Raw genomic sequence first — 25,860 nt, forward strand, 5'->3', positions numbered from 1 at the left:
CCATCGAGTAATGAATCCAACATCAAACTTTTTTTGCTTTTGAAAATAATAAATACATATTTCCCTTCTTTTTTTAAAAAAAATAAATTTGATGGAGAACCTGATAATTTAATTTAAAAATAAAATAGTTTAGCTATTAGATTTTTTTCTTAGCATAAGAGGACGAAAGCTCCCCCCGTGTCTTGCTGCTGCACCAATGGCAGAAAAAATAGCTCTCCCGCTGCTCCTCCCAAACCCACCGCCGCCAAAACCCTTCTTCCACGACTCCCACCCGCACTCCTCCGCCGTCTTACCCTCGCCTCCTCCGCAGAAGTTGACTCCTCTCCTCCCAGAATTGCTCCACCAGAGCCCCTCAACCTCCTCCACTTCCCCCTTACCCCCAAATTCTCTGAACCCGCCTTCCTCCATTCCCAGAACACGACATCGCATTGGCAAACACAACGACGGGAACAAGGGAAAACCCTGGCTCCACCACCAACTCTCCCCTCAAGGTGAGCTTACACTTCAATCCCTTACTGACCATGAATTCAACATTGAAAACCTTGACGAGGTGTTAGTTACTCTGCTTGATTCTCACAATCGACAGAATGAGTTTTCGGAAGTGTTTATGGGAGATTTTTTGTCTGATGTTCAGTGTATAATTAAGGCACTGGGGTACCATAGAAAATGTGACCTGGCTTTAAGTGTGTTTGAGTGGATTAAGAAACGTTGTGATTCTAAAGATTTGATAAAAGGGTCTGTTGTGGCCGTGATCATTAGTATGTTAGGCAAAGAAGGTCGGGTTTTGGAAGCTGCTTCTTTGCTTTACAAATTGCAGAAAGATGGATTTGGAATTGATGTTTATGCTTATACGTCTATGATATCGGTTTATGCAAGGAATGGTAGGTATAGGGAAGCTGTGATGGTTTTCAAGAAAATGGAGGAAGAAGGGTGCAAACCTACTTTAATCACATATAATGTGATTTTGAATATATATGGGAAAATGGGCATGCCTTGGAATAAGATTTCGACGGTGTTTGAAGCAATGAAGAGTTCGGGTGTTGTTCCTGATGCTTATACGTACAACACCATCATAAGTTGTTGTAGACGGGGATCTTTGTATGTGGAAGCAAAAGGGATTTTTGAAGAGATGAAATTAGCTGGATATGTGCCAGATAAGGTTACATATAATACACTACTTGATGTTTATGGCAAGTCCAGGAGACCTAAGGAGGCAGTGGATATTTTGAGGGAGATGGAGTTTAATGGGTTTTCCCCAAGCATTGTGACGTTCAATTCTCTCATTTCTGCTTATTCTAGGGACGGTTTGTTGGAGGAGGCTTTGGAGCTAAAAGCTCAGATGCTCGAGAAAGGGATTATGCCAGATGTGTTCACATATACAACTCTATTGTCAGGATTTGAGAAGGCGGGGAAGGATGAGTCAGCATTTAGGGTGTTTGAGGAGATGCGGAGTTCAGGTTGTAAACCAAACATATGTACTTTCAATGCACTGATTAAAATGTATGGAAACCGAGGAAAATTTACGGAAATGATGAAGGTATTTGATGATATAAAGGAATGTGGATGTACCGCGGATATTGTTACGTGGAACACCCTTTTGGCCGTGTTTGGGCGGAATGGGATGGATGCCGATGTGTCAGGGGTGTTCAAAGAGATGAAAAGATCAGGTTTTGTGGCCGAGAGGGACACTTTTAACACCTTGATCGGTGCTTATAGTAGGTGTGGATTCTTTGAACAGTCCATGGCTATCTACAAGCGAATGTTAGAAGCAGGGGTCACTCCTGATCTTTCCACTTATAATGCCGTTTTGGCAGCTCTGGCTCGAGGAGGACTGTGGAAACAATCTGAAAAGGTCTTTGCTGAAATGAAAGATGGGCGGTGCAAACCTAATGAGCTGACTTATAGTTCTTTGCTACATGCTTACGCCAATGGGAAAGAAATTGAGAAGGTGCATGATCTTGCCAAAGACATATACTCGCGTGCAATTGAACCTCATGCAGTGCTCTTGAAAACTCTCGTTCTAGTATACAGCAAGAGTGACCTGTTGAAGGAAACTGAGCAAGCTTTTCTAGAGCTTAGAAACAGAGGGTTTTCTCCAGATATCACCACATTAAATTCCATGCTTTCCATTTATGGAAGGAGACAAATGATTGATAAGGCCAACGAAATTTTGAGCTTTATGGAGACGAGAGGGTTCACGCATAGCTTGACGACATACAACAGCTTGATATACATGTTTAGCCGTTCCCTTAATTTTGTGAAATCTGAGGAAATACTAAGGGATATGTTGTCAAAAGGAATGAAACCGGATATCATTTCATATAATACAGTTATATATGCATATTGCAGGAACGGGAGAATGAGAGATGCATCACGGGTTTTTCTCGAAATGAGGGAATCTGGTCTCATGCCCGATGTTATCACATACAATACCTTTGTTTCAAGTTATGCAGCCGAGGCAATGTTTGTTGAGGCTATTGATGTGATCCGATACATGATCAAGCAGAAGTGCAAACCAAATGAGAGCACTTATAATTCCATCGTGGATTGGTACTGTAAGCTTAGTCGAAGGGATGAGGCTATAACCTTTGTCAGTAACCTTCGGACACTCAATCCCCATGTTTCTACCGATGAAGAACATAGATTATCAGAAAGATTGAAGATGAGGTGACAATGTCTTTACGGCTCGAAAAGATGGTACCAATTCTTGACGGACAAATCAAAGGTGGATCATCGAAAACATAAATATACTCAGGTATGTATAGTGTTTTTCGAACAAGTAGAAATGTAACTGTAGCACACAATAGATAGTCGATGATCCAAGATCGTTGTACACTTTTGGTAGCTCATCAAATTGTAAATCGTTCCGTGTCTTGAAGTCGCAAGATTCATTACATAATACCTGTTAATGGAAACTTTATTCGGTTCGATTGGGCCATATAAATGTTTTGATACTGGCTTGGGATGCTAAACCTTGGACAGTAACAAGGCTAATTCCACATCAGAAACTTTAACTTCGACGCATGCTCCAGTTGAGGCGGCAACTCTTGCTGCAAGTTGATGTTTACACTGAAAATGAAAGTGAGAAATTATCTCCACGGAAAAAAGCTTAAAGAACAAGAAATTTTTTAAAAAAACCAATAAATATGTATTGTCTATATCTTACACAAAGCTGCTCCCCTCGGTTCACCACATCATAGAAGAAAGAATAACAAGCACAATAGTGTTCTGCATAGCACAGATATTCCTCCTTCCTCCGAGATTCTCCCACAACCTGTTTGAAAAAAAGAAATTGCAGAAGATCTGAAAGCCTTTTATTACTCCTTTTTAACGCTACCCAGCTTAATCAAAATAAGTGAAAATGAAGCAAGTAAAGTAATAACAGACACCTGAAAAACTGAGCGACCACTGGGCTCACCGGAGATCCTCTTGACACCCCTTTGATCAACGATCTTGGTCGCTCTCTCGAAATTCTTCCCGAACAAGAAATGCAATCTGGGACGTTATCATAGAAATTAAAGACAATCCCAACACTGGGAATTGCGAAAATAGAAGGAATAATAGTTTACATTGCCAGCTGATCATCGGTCACTGTTCCCATTTTCCATCAGCGTCGTGAAAATATTCATAACACAGGAAGATGAGTGTGGAGAATCGAAAAAGATATTGGCATTATTATTGTGAATGAAATGGAATAGACCTGCGCGATTGGAATCGATATCCTTCCACACCGATTCTGCCACCAAACTACAAGTGCTCATTCTTGAAGGGTTCCTGCAGGAAAGCTTCTCGATTGGAGAAGAAGAAACTCACGCAATTGGTTTCTGTTTTGCGTCTGTGGGAGCGGGAAGGTAACTTATGCATAGCTCCATTTTTGGGGAAATAATAAATGTACATAAATAAACATATTTAAGAGCGGTTATATATAATATTTCTGAGGTGAGACATTTTGTGAATATATTTATTATTATTATTTTACTGTGAAAATATTTTGGCTATTGTTTAAAGGAAAAATTGCATTTTTTTTGTCGATTATTTTGTCTCTTTGTCATTTTGGCCTTTTAAATTATCAAATTCCAGTCATAATTTGTTTTTTTTTGTCTTTTGACAAGTCAGTCATAATTGTTATCTTTATAACTTTGTTGATTTTTTTTACTACAATTTTAGTTTTTTTTTTTTTAAGATTTATGTGTGATGTCAATGGAACACTAAAGTCTAAACACGATCGGAAGAGAAGAGAGACTAAAATTGTTTTAAAAAAATACATAACTTTGAAATTTGACAATATTTAAGATCGAATTTGTACTATAAAGAGCCAAAATTACATAGTTTCCTTCTTTAAAAATGAAAATTTCTATCTATTTAAAAAAAAGTGATAAATTACACAATTATGAACATGAGGATAAAACCAGATTCTATTTTAGATTTTATTTTATTTGATCATATAGTTTCTTCCCATGGTAGCTAAGATATATATCCGACAAAAATCCTATAATTATATATAGCATTCTTCATTTTGCATTACAATAATATTATTAAACAAATCAGCTTCTCATCCTGAGTAGTCATTAGTCAACTAGTCATATCACCATTTATCATATCATGATTCATATTATTAAAAAAACAACACAAAGTTTAGCAAAAGATTTGAGATAAAACCATAAAATGACTCAAAAACATTAACTAAATATATGAACATAAATTTTAAACTATCAAAGCAATTACAGAGAACCAAACCAACCAAGAAATATATTCAGACACTACAACACTCTCAACGACAAAAACTAGCTCAGTATACAAACAGAAATGTACACACACAGTTCAATCATATATTCAACTATCAGGCTCTCTATAAGAAGACACGGTCAATAGGCAACCCCTGATAGGGTTTCCTCGTTGGGAAAAACCTTGTCACCTGAACTCTCAACTACTTCATCTGAGTTATAAGAATATAAGTCGACGGGAGCCGTCACGCAGCCGAAAGAACCTTGTTTTTTATTAATATTTGAAGAGTTATGATGATCTAGATAAACAACTATAACAGTTATATCGTCGTGGAAATGCCGTCTCGTTCCCTTCTCCATCTTCTTAATGTCTTTATACCTCATTTCTTTCTTTTTAGAAGCAGCTTGAAGTGCAGCTTCTACTAATCTCTTGGATATTCCCTGCGGAAAAAATCACAAGAAGGTAAGTCGGTAGCTCACTTGAGAATCCATGGAATGATTCATGGGCGTTGTAAAAGAGACATCTGAACCTAAATCGAAAAGGTAAGTGACAAGTACGCAGCCAAACTTATTGAAGAATAGGTTATGGATAAGAATGCAATATGACATGATTCAAAACTTTTGTAGGAAGGATAGCTTGTCGTTGTAAAAAAAGAGAGAGCTCTAGTCGTGATTTGATTAAGCATGTACATGCAACATAACTTCTCATGATAATCCAAGAAAGAATTCAGCATAAGTATGAACACTCTTGGAGAACAATAAGACTGCAACAACGAAAATCAAAAGGAGAACGTAAATGGAATTGATTCAATCTTAGTCACCCAGTAAAACAAGGCCCTTGATTTGAAATGCAAAAATTGCAACCGAGATTACACCAATTGTAAATTTGCGGACAGCTATAAGAAATTCACAACCGTTCAGGAGGAAGTGAGCTTACCGATCTTGGACATTTAGATACTATTTCCACAGCTGTTTCATCACTGAGGTGTTCCCAGAGGCCATCAGAGGCAAAAATTACAAACAAATCCTCTGGCTTAAGTTTTCTAGTCACGATGGAAGGTTCGGCTGTCAACAATGGTCGCTTCATCGGAATGTAATTTCCATATTGTAGAAAATTTGGGTCTCTGTAAAACTCGGGTTTCTTTAAATAAACATCACCTATGGATCTTGACACCTGGATGTAACAAATAAAAAGTTTACTGTTTTCACACCAACGGGAGATGTTATAACAGAAACAAGAATGATGGAAAGCGAGCAGACCACATTTCTCATCAAACCACCATGAAGACCTTTAACTTAGAGGTAAACAAACAATAAATAGAACCTAAAGGCTAAAATCATGAAGACCTTCGAGTAATTATGATCATTCGTGATCTTCAGGTTGGACAAATAGAAAGGCAAAACACTTTATTTTCACCGGAATCACAAAGCTTTGCTTTACTAAGTCTTCATGTGCATCTCATGCGGCGGAAGGCACACTACTTTGACTTCAGCGACATGAGACAGGCAAGAGGCAGAGCATGTGATTCCTGGAAGAGTAGCCAATATAACAACCCTTCAGAACAAACTTGATGGTGTGCCTTACATGCTGCTTTTCATAATTCATAGATAAGAATGAAATAAATGAAGAATCAGCAAATGCATAAGAGACTGATTTGACTCATCGAACAACCATTCCTTCAATCAAAAATTCATTATTATCGTGTAACTATCGCCATGAATAATTAAGACAGAATCAGAGGAAATACTAGTCCACACATTCACTTGTGTTTAGAGAGAAGTAGTGCCAAAAAGTTTCGGACAAAGATCTTTCACAAGACACAAGAAGTAGAAGATCACTTCTTGTTTCACAAGACACTAATTCGACTCTTTTCACGTTCCCAATATGGATTCTAAGGCATGTCAAATGTGAGGTTGAATCATCTATTCATCATAAATTCCAAGCTCCAGTCGATGAAGAAATTGATTCACCAATTAATTACCTGAATAATGCCCTTGATTCTCCATACACCACGGCAATTGACCACTACAGGAGAATCATCGGGGTGAAGCTCTTCAACCTCCTTCCTAATGTTTTCATAGGAAACGTTATGGTCTATCGTCAATCTTTCCGCCACAACTAAATTCTTCCCGTCAACTGAACCTCTTTTGCCAAGAACCGCTCTTGAATCACCTAAATTTGCTACATATAGCTCACCCTTTGAGATTACACCAACCAGGCAACATGATCCTGCGAAAGCTATCTGGGGTTTCATAGGCAACGCTCTCTTCACTAACCCAGTAAAATCCTCTTCCGTTGCATTAAAAGCCTTGTTTATAGCATCTGGTGATAAACCCCCCAGTTCCGTAGCAAATTCTGAGAAATAAAACAAAAAAATTCAGAATTTTGGAGAAAAAATGAAATAATCGTTAAATTAAATCTAAAGTTGAATTATTAAAGAAAGAGAACTATCTGAGCAGATAAGCGAAACATACATCTATACTAGGTCGGACCGAGCAACAAAGTTCAAATTGTAAGCGAAACACACATATCTATACTATATTAATCTTGGCCTCCTGGGTCGCCACTGCATTCCAAGCTTATTAATTTAAACGAAATTTATAAAAACCATATTAAATCATCAAAAAATAATAATAACTTCCAGAAAAATTCACGATGAAGAACAAACTTCAAGAACGTTACTGCGTATATAAGGGAAGAGGTAGCGGTTGACAAAGCGGGAGGCCTCGGATCCACCATGACCGTCGTAAACACCAATATACGTCTCAGAAGGGGATGTAAAAACCTGGCTCTGATCTTCAAGCTTGGAATTCGCCTGTACCACGGCCATTGAGAAGTCCCCGGCGGCGTGCGGCTTCAATTCCATTTTCCACATCAATTCGTCGCCATTTTGACTCCCCCGGCAGCAATCAAGTGGCCTCGTATAGCGTGATCGCGGCATTTCCTTCTTTTCTGATTCCTCTGTGGTTGCAGTTTGAGGATTTCGAGGTTTTACGTCGGAAGTTGGAGAGGTTTTGAAGATAGTAGTACAAGCTTGGGTTTATAAACGCGTTATACTTTTTTTAATTCTAAAAAACAAAAAAGTCAATTGACTAATTTTCGAACAAATCTAACAATAAACAACAAATAAACATATTCGTATACATAATATATCTGAAAATTATATATGTAATTTGATTTTTTTTTATACAATACCACATACAATTCGACTAATTATGAAAGAAAAAAAAATGTTCGTGTAATCTTGTTTTTATTTGTACATTGATTCAATTCGATTAATTATTTGGCTTATAAGTAAACATAAAAAGTATCAATAACTGAATTATTGTTGGATTGTTTTCCGAGTCATTCGTTAATATCTTGAAAACTTCAAGTTTCAATATATTATTTATGGACATGAGAGAATGTGTCACATATCTTATATCGATTGGATAAAGTTATAAATTATACATATACATATATATATATATATATATATATGGATTTTGACAATCCTCCACTCCAACTAATTTTTTTTGGAGTTAAAGTTAGACTCAAATTTATAATATTTAACAACGGTGATGTCTCCTGATCAATTATTATGTGTAACTTTTCAAACACGTATTGAGAAATCAGAGTGGTGAGTTGGTGCTTCTTTATCATAGATATTGACTTGACCTAATTTTTGGGCTGCAAAGCTAATAGTGGTGGGGTTATTGTTTGGTAAGACTTTTGCCAAAGGGTCATGCGTAATTGAGGGGTTATGACATCATCGTTAGATAAAAGAGTGCTTCATTCATATGTAAAGGTACTTGTCAATGCATGGCCTAGCCCACTTTGATTTAATATGAACTTAGAGTCGAGTCGGATCGAAGTTTCATATTTTAATCATTTTGGACCAGAGGTGATTCATTCAGACATTAAAATAGTGTTTGAAAAAGTTTTTAAAAACACTTATCAGTGAGGTAAGAAAAAACTGAGAAGTACTTCCTAAAAGCTTTTCAAAACACTGCCTAAGAGCACCGTTTGATTTGAGTGATAAGATAAGTAATCCATAGATAAGTAATATAATGTAAATTAAAAATAAATAAGAAAAAATAGTTAATACATTATTTGATTTGATGGATAGATTATAATTTATTTGATTTAATTGATATAAAATTATTAATTAATAAATAGATAAATAATATGACAAAAATAAGGCGAAATTGATTGGGATAAGTTATACATAGATTAATAATACATCAAACCATAAAGATGATGATAGTCTCATAATAAAAGGAAATTAGAAATATGAATCATAGATTGAGTCTTGACGTTAGTGTGAGCTTGGGATTTTTATGACAGTGATAAGTATTTTGTAAATTTACTCCTTTTTTTTTTTTATCAGCTTTCGATATCGAATATATAGTTTTTATTGATCACTTGACTTGAGATAGTGATTAGCATTTTCATCACAAAAGTACCCATCATTCAGACAGACTTGAATGAATCAAACATTTGAATTCTCGCTGCATTTTTGTGTCAAATTTCCAAGTAATTTGAGTTCAAGCGATGACTTCTAGACATGGGACCAGAAGCCAAGTTGACTTGCCCCAACATATTGCAACCATTTTCTAATCTTTCATACTACGACTTGCATACCATGATTTTTATCGTTTATCCGAAACACGAGAGCCATGTAGTTTCTTGTTGCACTTAGGTAGATTGTGGGACATGCGTGCCAACATGTTTTTATCTCGTCACATGCACTCGATGCCAAAACATGTATTCCGGAGAAACTGCCGACTACTAATCGTAAACTTTCTACTAGTACTACTCACATCGGAGGTAGATAGAATTCGCACGCACCAGTCCGATGAAAACCGAGTCAACGATCAGAATTCAAATCGCTGCTCAACAAATCCGCATTTACAACAATGCCCCTACGGCAATATGGGCACTCTCCACAGGTTCGGACCCATGGACCCAAGCAGCAAAAATGATACCTATGAGCACAAGGCAGGCGTATCAGCTCATCTCCCTCCGAGAAACTCTCTAGGCATATGCTGCATTCCGATATTTGGCTTGATGTGTCTTCTGTGTCGGCTTCCTCCAGCACACCGAACACCTCCATGTGCAAACTGTTCACTGCTTCTTGTGTGAGTCCTGGAGGCTTATTGCTCGTTAGTCGGCTGATGGAATCGGTTACAGATGTCATCGTGGCTAGCCAGTCTCTAGATATATCTGTTTCCCCATCCCCAGTGTCAATGAGTCTGAGCACATCGCCGATTACTGTTTCATTGCGGTGGTCGATTTGGGAAGTTTGATTTCTCTGCCTACAAGTAAAAGAGAGAGAGATGAGTTATCCTACTGCCACAAATTTGCGGAGGAGAATTCAAAAGAATGTAAAATTGGCTCATCTCCAGACAGCAGTTGATCATAGGATTTAAGGAATGAAATAGAGTGCAAAATTGTACTCCTCAGAATTGAGATATTGATGTTAAAAATATATATATAGGACTATAAGCAAATATATCACACAAGATTTAATTTTTATTTGAAATTTGGTCCATTTCTGTATGAATTTAGTAGTATGCTAACTTTTAGCTAACAAGAACATGAGCATGAATGAGTGTGCCACCACATTTCTGCATGTGAATGCAAGTGCTGCTTGCTGCAGAGGAAAGAAATTAGGATGCATGTGAGGATTTTGGATTAGGGAGGCAAGCAAGTTGAGAAGCTTGCTATCTACCCGCTTGAAGCTCGGCTTGAATTTGCTTCTAACTGAGTTCAAATCAAGATCGAGTACCTCAAGCTCCCCACTTGAGTCGACCACGAACTTTAATATCTTCGAATCAATCCCCCGTTGAGTATTCAAGCTCATGTATTAATTCTTTCACATGTTATTTTAATTTGAACATAAAATTCGAATTAAATAAGAATTAAGCTATATTTTTGTAAATAAATTATCAAGCTCGAGTTACTCAATAGTTACTCTGAGTCGAGATAGAATTAGGAAATCTTTGCTTGATTGAGGTCGATCTCGACCACTATATAGCTACTTGAGTTCAACCCAGCTTGAATGCCCCCCTAGTTGCGACGCTGGGAGTCAAACGGGAGGAATAAAATGTAAATGAAAGGAATAAGAAAAGCAGTAATGGTGAGAAGCAATTCTAAATGGTGATGCAACGTTAAGGACAAAGAACAAGGTAAAAAAGTGTGGGAGAAGTAAAACTGGAAGAAGACAAAGAATAGAAGAGGGAAGGGACCTGGCTACTCGAATAACAAGAACGAGAAGAAGATTAACAAGACGGTGCAGGAAAAAGAAAAAAAAAAGATCTCTTACAAGTTACAATTCATGATTTGATATGGTTTTGATGGAATTAATAATGGATTTCTCTCCGACGTAGCATATAAATAACCATGTAATTTGAAATCATAGTTGGATCAGTGCATAGTAAAAATTCAGTCACGCTATTTACGTCCCTACTATCTGAAAGCTCTTGGGGTTAGGGTTGGGTGGTGTTTGATGGGACGCATATACCCGTACTAACCTGCTACCGGGAAGAGTGACACCTCTCAACCTGTGTACAAGCCTGTCTCTAGCAAGAAGCACAGCTCCAGGAAGTCTGTCATTCCCACTGAATTGCACCCTATCTAGGACATTGCTTTGATTTCCAGATTGCACAGCGTTTCCCGAAGCAAATTGATGGCCACCTTGTTCAGGCCTAATAACCTCACGATCCTGAGCAATTCAAGAAGAATATACTGAGAACAGCAGAAAGCACGAATCTGGACGGACTTTAATCTTGAATAATTAGTAAAGAAAACACAAAATGCCATGGAACCCCCAGAAAACTAGATCTTGAGCACCAAATTTAAGTTTCCTGATATAGTTTATGATTCCAACTTAAAAGTTCGATTGGATCAAATAACATGAGACATTACAACACAACTTTTCTTGCTACTTAAGCAGCCAAATTACCAAATCAGTCTTTGTGGTTTGGCTCGTACATAATAAATATTTTTTATCTCACAAGTTACAACCATTTTAATAGGCATGCAGGAACAAAACGCGAGTTCAGACCTCATATCAAAGTTAATCAAGAAAAGGACACATAATTTACTTCAGCCTAACAATATCGGACATGAGGTGCAAGTGAATCAAACTGCTGGTGAGTCCCTAGGCCAAAGGCTCATTTTTTAGCAAGCTCGAATAAAGTTCACATAGCCCAAGTACCTTCTTGAGTCAACCTAAAGTATTTTAGTTTCAGTTTCGGTCGTTTGTCGAGTGACTTGGCTCAAGTTATGGCCTTTCAATAACATATTTTAATTACAATAGATACATTCAGAAACTCAAACATTTGAAGGAGACTTGCAACTTCTTTACAAATTGCATAATATACTGAATAAACAAAGTTGGTCCCTCTTAAGTCTTGTCATACAAAAAAGGGACTAAAATCCAACAGCTGAACCTCACCTGGGGGGAATGGGAAGAGCGATGGAAATGGGGCTGCCTGGAATGGTGAGGAACACGGCGCGGCGGATCGCAGCCATCGTGGTCGATTCTATCCCGACGCGAGTTCGAGTTCGAGTTCGTGCTATGATGGTGGGTGTTTTGTGTGTAGCGGCTGCGGCGGCTGGCCCGATCAACGGGCGAAGGAGAGCCCACGTCAAATGGGTCCGAATTCCGACCAAAACGCGACCTCCTCGTATAGAATAGCTCCGAAGCGCTCGTCATACAAATCTAAAAAAACCAAAGAAATCTCCACCCGGTGGATCGCTCTGTTAATATCCCTGCAAGACGAAAATCGATGCTTAATGCACATCGACAAATTGGAGAAACGTATACACCAAAAATTTATCGCATTACAATTTCTTGGAAATTTCTAAAACTCCCAAGAAAAGCAAAAAAAAAAAAAAAAAAAAAAAAGAAAAAAGAGCACGATTAAATGATGGGCCAGGGGGCGAGGCGATACCTTCGAGGAAAATGCAGAGCGATAACGGAGGAGCAGAGGATTGGAAAGTGAAGTATCCATCTTTTTTTCTTTCTTTATTAAAGTGTTAATAAATTCACACGGGATTTGCGGCACTAAAACGCACCCAAATTCCAAAAAAACATCTAAAAATCTATGGCTTTTTCCCACCTGACTACTGTTTATAGTCATCATCACATTTCTTGAACACCTGTAACAAAACAACATACGCATCCGAAATCTATCAACTCCTTATCCTGTTGTACCAGTGCCCATACACACTATTATTACATACAAAGTATGATGTTAATTTCATGGGATAAGATTGTCTGGTTGTGACCTGTGAGACAGCGACAGTGCTACTTTATCTCAACCCACACTTTGCTTTCATAGAATTGTCCACGTTTCTGGATGCTTCCTATTTTTGGAGTTCTGTAATCTACCAATAATGGGGAAATTAGGTTCTCAAAAAAAAAAAATGGAGAAATTCATGATACAATGGGAACGGATGTGGGATTTAAAACTTCCATTTTCGAGTTTAATTCAGTTTTTTTCAGGCATAGATATCCAAGGTTTACCAGCTGAATGTAGAAATTTAATGTAGATATAATTATATTCTTTATTAAAATTTTATACATGTATGTATAATATAGGACAGATTTTGAAAAATTTACTGGTGCATTTAGGCGATCTCCAACTTTAATTTCTATACTAATATTCCACTCCACGCGTTGCGTGCTTGTACATTTTGTTTTTTAAAAAAAAGACAATAAATAATAAATTGTAAAATTAAAAAATAATAAAACAATAAATAATAATTTGTAAAATTAAAAAATAATAAAAAAGTAACGTTTTTTTAAACAAATATTCACAAAAAATATATATATCTTATAAAGTGACTGTCATATTTGTAAATAAAATAATATCAAAGGGTACAAAGTGAGCTTTTAATGGCTGGAAAAGAGGAAACTGTATAAAATGACTATTTTGTCCAATAATTTTGGTTTTATTGAAAATTAAGTTAGGAGATAATGGTAATTTCAAATCAAGTTTCACCAATTAATTGAAAGTTTGTTAATTAGAGAGTCTCTACTATAATAATATAGTAAGATAAATACAAAACTCATTTCTAAGTCATCAACTCTAAACTCTACACTAAAAAAAATATTATTGGAATATTTTTTATTATTTTATTTACAATAAATTAACAATTAGTTTATTCCACAAAATATTACACAATAATTTAAATTTTATTTTTATTAATCACATATAATATTGTAATTATCTATAAACAGATTTTTTTTAAAAAAATACAAATTTATTAAAATAATTTAATCAGATTATTGAAAATCAAAATTCCCTACAATTAACCATTACAAAAAATAGATTATAATTTAAATATATTTTTTTTAAAAAAAAACAATAATAATAATAACAACAAACAGATTCTAATTTTTTTTTAAAAAAAAGAAAAAAAAATGTAAAAATGAAAAAGCTTTACGTTAGCTCTCCTCCAATGTAGAGATAAAAAAACGTTTTAAAATCAGATACTATCGTCTATCTTAGCATTTGGAGATACTCTTAAGGCATCGTTTGATTCGTGTGATGGGATAACTGAAGGATAGATAATTAGAATGATAAAACAATGAAAGATGTGGATAATTAATGTAAGGTGAGAAAATGTGTGTTGTTTGGTAGCGTTTTAAATTGAAGGATAAGTTGTATGTATTCCAATGCAATGACAAAAATACCCTTCTTGTATATTAATTTTTCCAACTTATTTTTGTATATATCCCACCTAATGCATATATTTGAAAATTTCATTATATAATACTCAACTACTAAACTAATTATTTAAATAAACATCAATTCATGTATATTAATAAAATAATTATATTACATAAAATTTTATTAATTAATTTATTTATAATATTTTTTCCATAATAAAAATAATAAATAAATAATAATTTTATGGTAAAAAAATAACTATAACAAAAAATTAATTAATTATTAATAAATTATCTATTTATTATTCTTAATAATAATATTAATTAATGATAATATTGTTAGTATTATTATTTATTATCAACATATTAATAATAATATTAATTACTAATTACAATTATTACAATTAACTATACCATACCACTAAGATTGTGAACGATATGATTATTATTGAATATGTTGATAATACATAATAAGACTAACAATATTATTATTAATAATAAAATATTATTATTAAGAATAATAAATATATAAATTATTAATAATAAGAATATTGGTAATATATTTAATAAAAAACCAATAGTTAAAATAAATATATTAATAGTAAATAATAAGATCAATAATATTAAAGTTAAGAATATTATATATATATATATATATATATAGATTTTAAAAAAAGAAAAATAATATTATATATATTGGTTTAAAAAAACATTATCTTGATATAATAATGTTTAGTATAAATAGTTTCTTATTTTATGATTTAATTCTTATTGTTCTTATCAAGTAAAAATAATTAAAAATATTGTTAATATTATTATTTATTATTATTATTATTAATAATATTAATTAATTAATAATAATATTGTTAGTATTATTATTTATTATTACACGTTATTCTTGTATTATATTTCGTTTATTTATTTATTATTAATAATAAATTTCTTCTGTATTATGAAATGATCATTTCATAGTAATTTATTTTTATTTATGATTACCATTATTTTCACTCTTATTCTTTATTTAATATTGTTTCATTATTATTGTTAATACATAAATATTCGTAATTGTTTTATTATTATTAATTTAATTCTTCATATTATTCTTATTTATATTATTTGAGAAAAAAAATTAAAATAAAATAAAATTGTGAACAATGTGGTTTATTGGTTAGAGGGAAAAAAGGTATAATTGAAATTTTTAAAAGTGATAAAGGCATGGATGACTTATATAGGATGTGAGAAGGGTTTACTAATCCAACCATAGTACTACTTTATCCTTTCTCAAATGGATTGGGTTGTATTAGTAAAAATGTTACTAAACCAACCATAATACTACTTTAGGCTTTTGAATTAAACACACCAAATGTATATATCTTGATCGGATGGATCTTCGCATCCAATGAGGATGCCGGAACAGGAAGGAGACACCGTTGATATAGCCAAAATATTATGTCGCATGAAACAAACAACGTCGAAAGGATGTGAAAGTGAAGGATCGACGTGTGCAGATGTCACTTGAGCGGACCTTAAGAAAAATATTGGATCATTGCCAATATCACAAGTGACGTCACGTGGATCCGACACTTTGTTGGTGTCGGAGTACTGTGCAAATATGAGATAATTTTCCGGTTGTTGTCTTGATTGATGTCGGAACACGACTTGAGACAAAGACATAGATTTGATCTGAAATTTTTAGTTGATACTAGAGTTAAACTCTACGTCCTTAAGACGAATTTGCCCCACACACGGTGCTTATGAAATATGACAATCGTCTCCCAAGATACAACGACTTGGTTTTGTAATAGGAGCACTACAAATTACAAAACCCGACGAACTTTGAAAATGCTTTTTGAACTTTCTGAAAAATGATGAACAAATATTGAATGCAACAATATGAACAGTACAAAATTACTGTATATTCGAATTTTCAGAATATCTCCTTTTTCCATTAGTTTATATGAGTTCTATTTATAAAGACTGAAATCCTTGAATGAAAAGGTGCAACACGTCAATTAAAACTCTTCATCAAAAGATGTCAAGTAAGCATAACTACACCTCACATGCAACCATTCGGCTGAATGGATATTTTCAATATGAATTGTCGAATTCAAATCTGAGCCACTTGTTTCATTTTCCATTTTCTTTTTCTTTTATAATATTTAATATTTTACTCGATAAAATCCGAACAATTATTTGTGAATATTTTATTAATTTCTCATTCACCCTTAATTGGTAATCGAGAAATAATTTTATCACAAATATTTTAGCGATTCAAAATGGGTACACAACCCAAATTTCTAACACACTTCGCTATCTCTTTCACGAAAGAGTCTATGCTAGCACATGGACACTGCCCATGTGCTATATCCAACGCCTCTTTTTATTTGTATTTCACATGAACATTTTAAATGCAAAAAAAATAAAAAAAATCAAACGGTCGTTGGATCCCACATGGACAGTACTCTCCCATCTTTCATATGCAGATATGCAGGTGTCTTATTATTTTAGATTAACGAATATTTCATTATAAATTATTTAATTAAATGAAAATATCTTGCCTGAAAATTTAATATGCCTAGCCCTACGCTGATTATGCACTTTCTCTTTTTTAAAAGAAAACATGTTTCAGGCGAACGACATTCTATAATCAATACAGAACCTTCTGTACGAATACCTCTCTTTCTTTTAAATAAACAATAATATTATTATTAAGATGCTTAGGTTGGACCCTGCTTCCAAATTGAGACATTCAGTAGATTACATTTTTACGTATTTATTAACAATTTGGGATATGGTGATAATATAATTAATAAACAAAAGATAGCATCACACAAAATATCTCAAAAATTTCTCTGCAAAAATTGGCGTCTGCTGATGTTAAATCACTAAAATATTATTGTACATATCACATGTAATTAACTCGAAAAAACAATGATCAAAACCCAGAACTAATTAGACACGCTGAACACTGTCAAATGTGTGAAATCTCTACATTAATGATTCCCCTTTTTGACAACTAACATAGGTAACATCCGTATGCAGAGATGAGGTACCTTGCTCGGATCTTGAACTTTTCTCCTCGCGAGTTAAGACTCGACAATGCAGTTCGATCATCTCTCAATGGATTAGCTGACCGGAACTTTTTGAAGCTAAATCTAACTAAGCCGTCTGAGTGGCGACACTGGTGCGCTGTTTACATCTAGGGCGGAAGTGCAGATCTTTTCAAGTTGTGTAGGCCAGTCATCCCCAAGTATACGAGGATTTGACTCCATTGCAACACGGAAATCCAACATGCTTGCAGAAGTTGGACATGACGGTCTTGGTGTGAATCTCCCTTGGAAGACTCCGTTTGTAGCAGAGACCATTCGACCATTTGAGTGTGATTTAGCAACTCCCAGACATGGTTCAATCAATCTTTTCAAGAAAACATCCAAGCTATTGTTTATCAAGTTAACACAATCTAATGAAATTCCAAGTCCCTCCGAAGCCAACTTTTCCCGCAGACGACTCGATAAAGACCTAGTATCGGGCAACTCAAAACTACTTTGACATGTCTCTGCGAAATTTCTATGCTTAAGAGCAAGAGGGACATTTGGAGAAACACCCTTATTCTGAAACACACCAAGTGGGGCAGCGATATCACCCCATCTTGGAAATCTTGTGCTTCCTGCAACTTGGTTCACCTCTTCCCCATCGTCAACCAAAGGCCTACTATTGAGAGAATGCAAATCTTTCCCATTTGGTTGTTCTTGTGTCATTACTGTTTCTTCAATCGTTAGACTAGGGCTCTTACCCAACGGCCCAAGAGGACTTGGACGATCCCGAAATTTACGATCTCTATTAACAGGAGACCGACACTTACGTGGAGACTGAAGCAGCATATCACCATAAAGAGACTTTGTACAGTATTTTTGGTAACCACTGGAAACTTTAACTCCAAGCCCTTCAACCTTCCGAGGTTTTTGAGGAGGAGCTTTAGCAAGACAAGCATTTTGGAGTATGGATTGAATGAGCCGATTATGAAGGGGCAGATTCTCTCTTCCAATTGTCTCTATGCAGCTTTTATCAAAATCAGCCTTGTTGACCTTAAAGCTGAGAAACTTCTTCAACTGATCAAAGTAGTTATCCGCTCTTTTTTGCCCAATTTTTCTATATATAAAATCTTTAAGCTGGAGGGTGTCCACTCGACTAAAATGGTGGCTAGCCACCATTTTAGCTTACACTGTTAAATATCCAATAAACCAAATCCAAGTCAAAACTCAAGAGAACAGATATCTATACAATATTCGAATTAAATCACCTGTAACTTCAAAAACGGATGCACAAAATTCAGGGTTAGGGTAACTATCATATAGAACACAAAGACACAATTATGCAAAGATATAATCTACAATGCAATTTAAAACACAAACGTATACACATCATAGAGAAGGATCACTGTATCAACAAATTGCGATAAACACAAACACTTGAAGCACGGGGAATGTGTTGTTCATGAAATAATAATTAAATTTCCAATCATGACCACCAAAAACCTCAACTTTCATCATCAAATCGCAAGGAACGGTGTTAGATCGAACATCGCAGCTACATCAGCCACGAACACCACCACCGCGAGAAGATAAAGAAAGAAAATCAGATCTAAAACCAAAATTCTCGCAACCAATTCACACCCATTTCTCTAAAACAGTACCTTCTGGAACAAAAACCCATAAATAGACATAAAAATCAAAACTTTGAATCATGAAACGAACCCAGTTCACATTTGGACGAGGAAGTAAAACCCAGATACCCAATTGAATTTTCCGAGAAAATTAGGGTAAACAAGGAGGGAGAGATTGACCTGATTGGCCGAAGTTCAAATTGAGCGTGAAGTTCCCAACTTTCCTGTTTGATCCGAGGCCGGAGATACTATTGTGGGTTGAATTTGTATCTAAACTCCGAACTGAGAGACAGAACAAAGCCAAACACCAACTTTATTGGTCTGTTTGATCATCCTCTTAGGTTCGTACAGAGGGGAATCTGATTAGTACATCGGGTGGTTTAGATAAGGCTCTGTTTGGTTGCATACTTTTGGTTAGGCTCGCAGTGGTTCTATTTTTTTCCACTTATAAACCTGAAGTAAGCCAGTTTCCATACAAGGTCATTGACTCAAAAAATTATTTTCAATCAAAGCTTTTGAATTCATCTTTAGCTGACACAGGTAGAAGTTGATTTTCAATTTTCATTATGGCTATAATGTAAACTTATTATTACGTGTGTATATATATATATATATATATAAATTAATTTTCATGATGGCAATAATGTAAATTTATTATTACTTTTACATATATATATATATGTTTTTTACGTTGTCAAAAATTGAAGAAAATACGATAATTTGTGGAGATTTTGTGGCTGGATTTATATTCAAACATGTCTAGAGAACGAATTTCGTAGGTTGTCACCTGCATCAAAGTGAGTAGATATGTGACTAGATATGTGACTATAAAGAGTGTATCTTAAAAAGGAAGTGATTTAAGTTATTTATAGATATTCGGGAATTTTTGTGGGCTTGATTCTCTTATAATTTTTTTTGAATTTATGAAACTTGATAAAGTGTCTCAATAAATAATTAGATGAACATTGATTGGGCCGAATCATTGGACTTGGGCACAGTAAATAGTTGATTTGAGTCATAACCAAAGACGTATCTATGTTGGGGCTACGGTGGGCTATAGTCCACCCCACCCCAACTTTTTTTTAATATATATATATATATATATATATATATATATAAATTATTAATAATGTTGTAAATTTTTTACATTTATAATATAAGATTTTTTCTCTGAAATTTTTCGATAAAAAACTTACTCTTATGATTTTAATTTGGTCTCTCAAGTCTTGAGTATACACACGAAATCTATTTGTTTTAGATTAATTTCAAATATTGTAAGTTTGTGTTATACAAACGTATACAAAAAAATGAAAATTTTCATGATTGGGCTAGAACTAAAAATCGTAATTCTTAAATAATGATTTTTTTTTTAGTTTTGATCAATTATTCAATGCTTGATCAAAACCAATGATGTGGATTGAGAAAAAAAAATTAAATCGTATTTATTGTCATTTGTCATATTACACTAAAGTTTAAATTCATAAAATTATCAAATGAGTTTAAAAAATATTGTATATAATTTTTTTTTATTTTATGGTAATAATATATAATTTATTATATTAAGTTCAAGTCTCCCCTTACTCTAATTCGTGGATCTGTCTCTAGTCATAACCTCATCATATATATTTCATACAAGGCCATTGACTCGAAACATTATTTTCGCTCAAAACATTTAAAATCATTTTATTTGACATAGGTAGAAATAAATTTTCATCGTGCATAGGATGTAAAATTATTATTACGTTTATTTGTGTATATGTGTGTATTAAACAATGTTCATTGTTTACATTGTGGATTATATGTAAAGGGAGTGAATCAATTTCCGTTTGTTTTATGGGTTTGAAAAATGGTGAATTTTCAAAAACGAGAATCTTGTGATATGTTGAAACTTGAGAATGTCTTATGAAAATTATTTATGCTTGAAACATATCTTAATGTCTGAAAGTTGATAGGATGACCGTTATGTAAGAGTCATATAACTCATATTCTCCTTAGTTTTTATGAAACACAAGATGCTCATTGAATCATAAGAAAAGAATTTTTATTCATACAATTTCAGAGATTTGAGGTTTGTACTTTTTGTTCTAGATTCACATTAACAAGAATACTGAAAGTTTCGTTTGTATAGTATGTTAGCAATAAATTATAAATTGGTTGACAAAAACAAGACAGAATTAAACACATTGATTAATAGAAATGACACGTGTAATCTAAAAATGAACTACTTCATTTACATTTCACTAGATTGTTGAATAAAAATCTCATAATAATTTATGCAAGCAACATGAATTTTGATCAATCAAAAAAGCATCCGGTGTCCGCGGATATGTTTATATATATATATATATATATAGTGTGCATTTGATTGAAGTCAACGAGCCATCAGCATTTTTTAAAAAAATCAAATTTATTTTCAACATTCATCTAAATGTCAATTTATTTATATCTTTTCGGCAAAAAAACTTTAAAAACCCGAACTATGTTTTTTTTAAAAAAAAAAACTATAGCATATGTTTTCAAACTCACACATACTCGATATTGAACTAAAGTGTATCACTAAGTCAAGAGGTCAATAACTACGTACGTTTGTTGTTTGACCGAGAGGAAGTAAAATATATATGCTAAAGTTTAAAAACCAAATCAAACACGATTTTGAAGGCGATGGATTTTGATTGTTCGGTATGAAATTCAATGTCATAATTAGTGGATGTCTCCTTGGATTACATCTTACTGTCATGCATAGCAAAAGGACATTAGTGCGTGTATATCCTTCGAAAGATCGATGTGGTCCGATGTTCTTTTCAGGTGCATAGGAAACGATTTTTTGTTTTGTATTTCCTATAATTTATTTTTATATAAGTTTCACTTGTAGTCGAATGCATCGGTGCAAATTGCAATCCCATCATGGACAACAACACATTATGATAGCCAAAGTGATTCCAGTAATAATTCATGGTAAGAAGTGAGACAATAACGAAACAAAAGGTTTACATGTCACATTGCACCGCGCGTCTTTTGGTCACAAATTATGTTGTTTTAAAAAGTTTTTTTTAACGTTTTTAACATAATATTAGATAACTAATCACATGTCTCTTGGTCCCGTGATATTCAAAATGTTGGGCATTTAACATTCCATCGTGATACAAGATCTCAAGGGGAAAAAAAAAGAAAAGAAAAAGCATGATTATATTGCCTAAAGTTTTTTTTAGGGGCTCTATTATTCTAAGTGTTCTAAAAAAACTTGATCAAGCTTCGCTTAAGCTTGAAGCTTTCTAAAAATAGTTCGCTTCAGTAAAAAATGGATAAAAAAGCGATCAGACATAGGTTGATCATATGAAGTTTTATTAAATACGTTTAAATGTGACTTTTCTAAAATCTAAAATTGATTAATAAGATGAAAAATGATCATAAATTATCGATTTTATTAGTAAGTGATTGTTAGCAATGTTAGAATGTACAATATTGGATGTTAAGTGTAGCGATGATGTAAATACAATATATATTGAGGCATTTTACGGTCAATGTTTTAAAGTAGACCAATTAATTTAGTTTATGTTCGATGACACGAGATATGAAATGAATAACGAAATAAATTGAATCAGAATCTCACAAAAAATTAATGCATTACACTTGAATTTATTATATTTTTATTTACTCTGTTAATTTGTTTGGGATGACTAAAATTATATTTTAAATTTTAAAATATTTTTTTTCGTTTAAGATCGTAATAATTGCGTTTAAGCTTAAAAAATTTGAAGCTTGAAACTTGACTCCCACACTTCGACATGCTTCACCCTTTTTAGAATCTTGATTATTTATTCTCTATTTGACCAAACTGGGCTAAAATATAAATGTGAAAAAAAATTAAAAATAGAAGAGCCCACTTAGCTAACTAAGCTAACAACCCAGTTGGGCTTACATGCAAAAGATCCAAGAAAAATTATTCGACTGTTTCCATTGTCTCGTCCTCCTTAGATTAAGAAATCGAAGAAAAATTATTATATCCTCAATTCAATAAAAAAAAATAAGTTTGGATATAATGTTGATTCAGAAGAGTTTAACTCTGAATTGATTAAAAAAAAAAAAGAGGAAAGAAACGCATCTTCACTCACCTCTTTCATTTTAGAGAAATGAATGAACAAAAATAGATTCACGAAGTTTTAACGTAAAAAAAAATAAAAGTAGGAAAAAAGAAGAATAATAGCGTTGAAATCAATTTTTATTGACCAATCCAATTGTTCTCCCAGGTAATTTTGAAAATTATAAATTATCCGTGAGAATTCATAGTTTAAAGAATTAATTATTTTTTAAAATAAAATTTAAAAAATCAAATTAAAAAAATAAAGGATAATAAAATTTGGGATATTTGGGACAAATGGGCCAGAGCCCAAGGTATACTTCAAAGTCGAAATTAGGGTTTTGACTTTTAGGGCCGCCAAGTGCCCCATATAAATCCCTTTCTTCCTTCAAATCTCTCAAGGTGTTCAGCGGCTTCTGAAAGTTTTAATCCATCGACTAAGAGGAAAATGGGACACTCCAACGTCTGGAATTCTCACCCCAAGACCTACGGCCCTGGATCCCGCACCTGGTAATCGAAATTTCCTTTTTTTTCCCGGTGTAGTTTACATTTTTTTTACTTTGATTACTATTGTATCGGCGGTGTTTTACCTTTGATTTGATTTTATGTAAGTGTATTGGTGTGATGTGCAAATTTTGGATTGGTTGCTGAATGGGGCTGATTCTTTGATTAGGTTGTATGCTATCCGTTTTGTTTTAAGTTAAAGCACAATGAAATTAAACTAGCTGGCAGTGATAAATGTAAGAGTAATTTGGAGGCTTTCATAGAATCATAGCTAAGTTGGGATTTTCACAGGGACGAGATGTTGAAGTTTGTCTGGTGCCCCTTTTGGTGCGCAGTTATATGTCCGAATGCCAATTATTTTACATGCATGTTTTGAAGGCCGTTAACTAATTCCCGAGTGCTACGACTTTTTGAGTATTGTTCTTGTTGGCTGGAGGTGGTTTTACCTTTTGTTCTCCATTCTTCATTGTTGTGTCGTTAATGTTTGTCTGTCCTGGCTTACAGTTTAGCACCATGTTACACTTGTTATGTGAGGTACTATAAGGTGTGGTCACAGCTGATATTTAGTTCGATATTTCGTTTGGTTTTTTGTTTGCACAATTTGGCCCGCTATGTATGATGGGTTGCATGCGATGGTAAGGTGTGGTCCATGATCTTTGGTGGCAGCCTTGTTTTGGCTTGGTTCTTTACATCAGTTGAATATCACAAGTCCTTGTAACGTCCTTGTTACGTCTTTAGCTGTGCAATTAATCACAGGAAGTGTACTGGCCTCTTTTTCTAGTTTTATATGTTCTTATTACTTCTTAGTTTCTTGTTTTTAACAATTCATCAGTATTTTATTCTATGAATACCAGATTCATTATTCATTGGTTTTCTTCATGCCATGAACTTTTACCTTCTAGTTGATATTAGGTGAAAGCAATTGCATTATTGCAACAGCTTCCTAAGTATGTTAATCCCTTCAGAGCCCCTGTTAGTTAATCGAGTCAAATTCAGCTAAGACGAATGCCACTCTTACCGGTTATTAGGTTTGTTCTGACTGTGGTTGACTGAAATAATAAAAGGCACCATTTATTTTTGGAGCCAGCATTAAGTTTCACATCTACTCATGATCCTGTTATCAAGTTTTCACCTGCATTGACCACTTAACTTCTTTCTTTCTCTAGTTTTAAATTTTATTTGGGTTTTGGCAGTCGCGTGTGTGGGAACCCCCATGGTATAATCAGAAAGTATGGCCTGATGTGCTGCAGACAGTGCTTCCGCAGCAATGCCAAGGAAATTGGATTTATCAAGGTATTTTACATGCACACAATGTTTTTGTTTGGAGTGACATTGACTAGTGACTACTTGTGATTTACCTGAATTCTTGTTTGCAGTACCGTTGAATCTATGGTAACGATGCTCGTAGAGGACTGCTTCAGTACAGAACCTTTCAAGAACCCCATGGGAATTATTATTCTTATTTTGTAATGCACCTTGAAATAGTTTGGTAATCTCACATTCTGCTATTTGCTGTTTATACTTCACGGTTTGCTTTCGTATCTTTTTTAATTTTTTACAAAATCATTTTCATTATAATTCATCGAGATGAATCGAAGTAACACGCCATGTGAATTGTTGAAAACGTAGTTTTCGAGCTGATAGAAGTGTTTTTTAAAAATTTTCTCAAAGACCATCATAGAACAAGACATTGTTTAATGATGAGATCTGTTTTGTGTATGCTATACTACCAAATGCCAAAAAAGAACGTTAACCAATATTCGGAAGTCGTACATCTTCGTCCCTTTTTATTGCATTATTTATATTATTACTATGAGAAACAAATACTATTAACACTGCCCGCAAGGAAAGTAAAATATTAAGTACGTCATATTTTTTTAAGAACTAAATTATTGCTTATCGACTCAACGTGATGCTTTGACATTTGATCGACTCTTTCAAAAATAAAACAATGATTATTAAACCGTATATTATTTATGATCTTACGAAACTAGTATGTAATTTTCTATATGTATGATTAGTACTTTTATTTATGTTGGGTGGTTTCTGCCCTTGATAGGAATATACAAATTACAAAGCACAACAATCAGATTTATCAGTTTTTAAAAACAAGTGAGAAAACAAAAACTCACATAAACAAAAACATTAAACTACAAAGCACAACAATCAGATTTATCAGTTTTTAAAAACAAGTGAGAAAACAAAAACTCACATAAACAAAAACAC

General features: G+C 33.9%; 6 protein-coding genes across 8 annotated transcripts; 2 read left to right on the forward strand and 4 right to left on the reverse strand.

Annotated features, from left to right (window-relative positions):
- The first annotated feature begins 171 nt into the window (after positions 1-171).
- Positions 172-2,675, forward strand: LOC140881237 (uncharacterized). Its single transcript, XM_073286387.1, has one exon. The coding sequence runs from the start codon at positions 197-199 to the stop codon at positions 2,669-2,671; it is 2,475 nt and encodes an 824-aa protein (XP_073142488.1). The 5' UTR covers positions 172-196; the 3' UTR covers positions 2,672-2,675.
- A 67-nt stretch (positions 2,676-2,742) lies between these two features.
- LOC140881238 (uncharacterized) lies at positions 2,743-3,851 on the reverse strand. 2 transcript variants are annotated; one of them, XM_073286389.1, is made up of 5 exons: positions 3,701-3,851; positions 3,570-3,591; positions 3,390-3,495; positions 3,167-3,274; positions 2,743-3,050 (listed from the first exon to the last, which is right to left on the reverse strand). In XM_073286389.1, the coding sequence occupies exons 1-5, from the start codon at positions 3,759-3,761 to the stop codon at positions 2,991-2,993; spliced, it is 357 nt and encodes a 118-aa protein (XP_073142490.1). In that variant the 5' UTR covers positions 3,762-3,851; the 3' UTR covers positions 2,743-2,990. The 2 variants fall into 2 exon arrangements, with proteins under 2 accessions (XP_073142490.1, XP_073142489.1); XM_073286388.1 differs by having other exon boundaries at positions 2,743-3,069.
- An 815-nt stretch (positions 3,852-4,666) lies between these two features.
- On the reverse strand, positions 4,667-7,767 carry LOC140881300 (probable protein phosphatase 2C 63). The gene is made up of 4 exons (XM_073286490.1): positions 7,408-7,767; positions 6,707-7,080; positions 5,662-5,898; positions 4,667-5,165 (listed from the first exon to the last, which is right to left on the reverse strand). Exons 1-4 carry the CDS (start codon positions 7,664-7,666, stop codon positions 4,866-4,868), a joined length of 1,170 nt encoding a protein of 389 aa, XP_073142591.1. The 5' UTR covers positions 7,667-7,767; the 3' UTR covers positions 4,667-4,865.
- A 1,334-nt stretch (positions 7,768-9,101) lies between these two features.
- On the reverse strand, positions 9,102-13,171 carry LOC140882179 (probable E3 ubiquitin-protein ligase RHY1A). 2 transcript variants are annotated; one of them, XM_073287997.1, is made up of 4 exons: positions 12,666-13,171; positions 12,167-12,433; positions 11,241-11,431; positions 9,102-10,022 (listed from the first exon to the last, which is right to left on the reverse strand). In XM_073287997.1, exons 1-4 carry the CDS (start codon positions 12,894-12,896, stop codon positions 9,575-9,577), a joined length of 1,137 nt encoding a protein of 378 aa, XP_073144098.1. In that variant the 5' UTR covers positions 12,897-13,171; the 3' UTR covers positions 9,102-9,574. The 2 variants fall into 2 exon arrangements, with proteins under 2 accessions (XP_073144098.1, XP_073144099.1); XM_073287998.1 differs by having other exon boundaries at positions 12,167-12,483; positions 12,666-13,168.
- Positions 13,172-17,227: 4,056 nt separating this feature from the next.
- Positions 17,228-19,445, reverse strand: LOC140883752 (uncharacterized). The gene is made up of 2 exons (XM_073290337.1): positions 19,233-19,445; positions 17,228-18,611 (listed from the first exon to the last, which is right to left on the reverse strand). Exon 2 carries the CDS (start codon positions 18,598-18,600, stop codon positions 17,545-17,547), a length of 1,056 nt encoding a protein of 351 aa, XP_073146438.1. The 5' UTR covers positions 18,601-18,611; positions 19,233-19,445; the 3' UTR covers positions 17,228-17,544.
- Positions 19,446-23,479: 4,034 nt separating this feature from the next.
- On the forward strand, positions 23,480-25,170 carry LOC140883959 (small ribosomal subunit protein uS14z/uS14y/uS14x). The gene is made up of 3 exons (XM_073290587.1): positions 23,480-23,640; positions 24,828-24,927; positions 25,011-25,170. The coding sequence occupies exons 1-3, from the start codon at positions 23,579-23,581 to the stop codon at positions 25,017-25,019; spliced, it is 171 nt and encodes a 56-aa protein (XP_073146688.1). The 5' UTR covers positions 23,480-23,578; the 3' UTR covers positions 25,020-25,170.
- The last annotated feature ends 690 nt before the right edge of the window (positions 25,171-25,860 follow it).

Source organism: Henckelia pumila, chromosome 2, assembly GCF_033568475.1.
Source record: "Henckelia pumila isolate YLH828 chromosome 2, ASM3356847v2, whole genome shotgun sequence".
NCBI lineage: Eukaryota > Viridiplantae > Streptophyta > Magnoliopsida > Lamiales > Gesneriaceae > Henckelia > Henckelia pumila.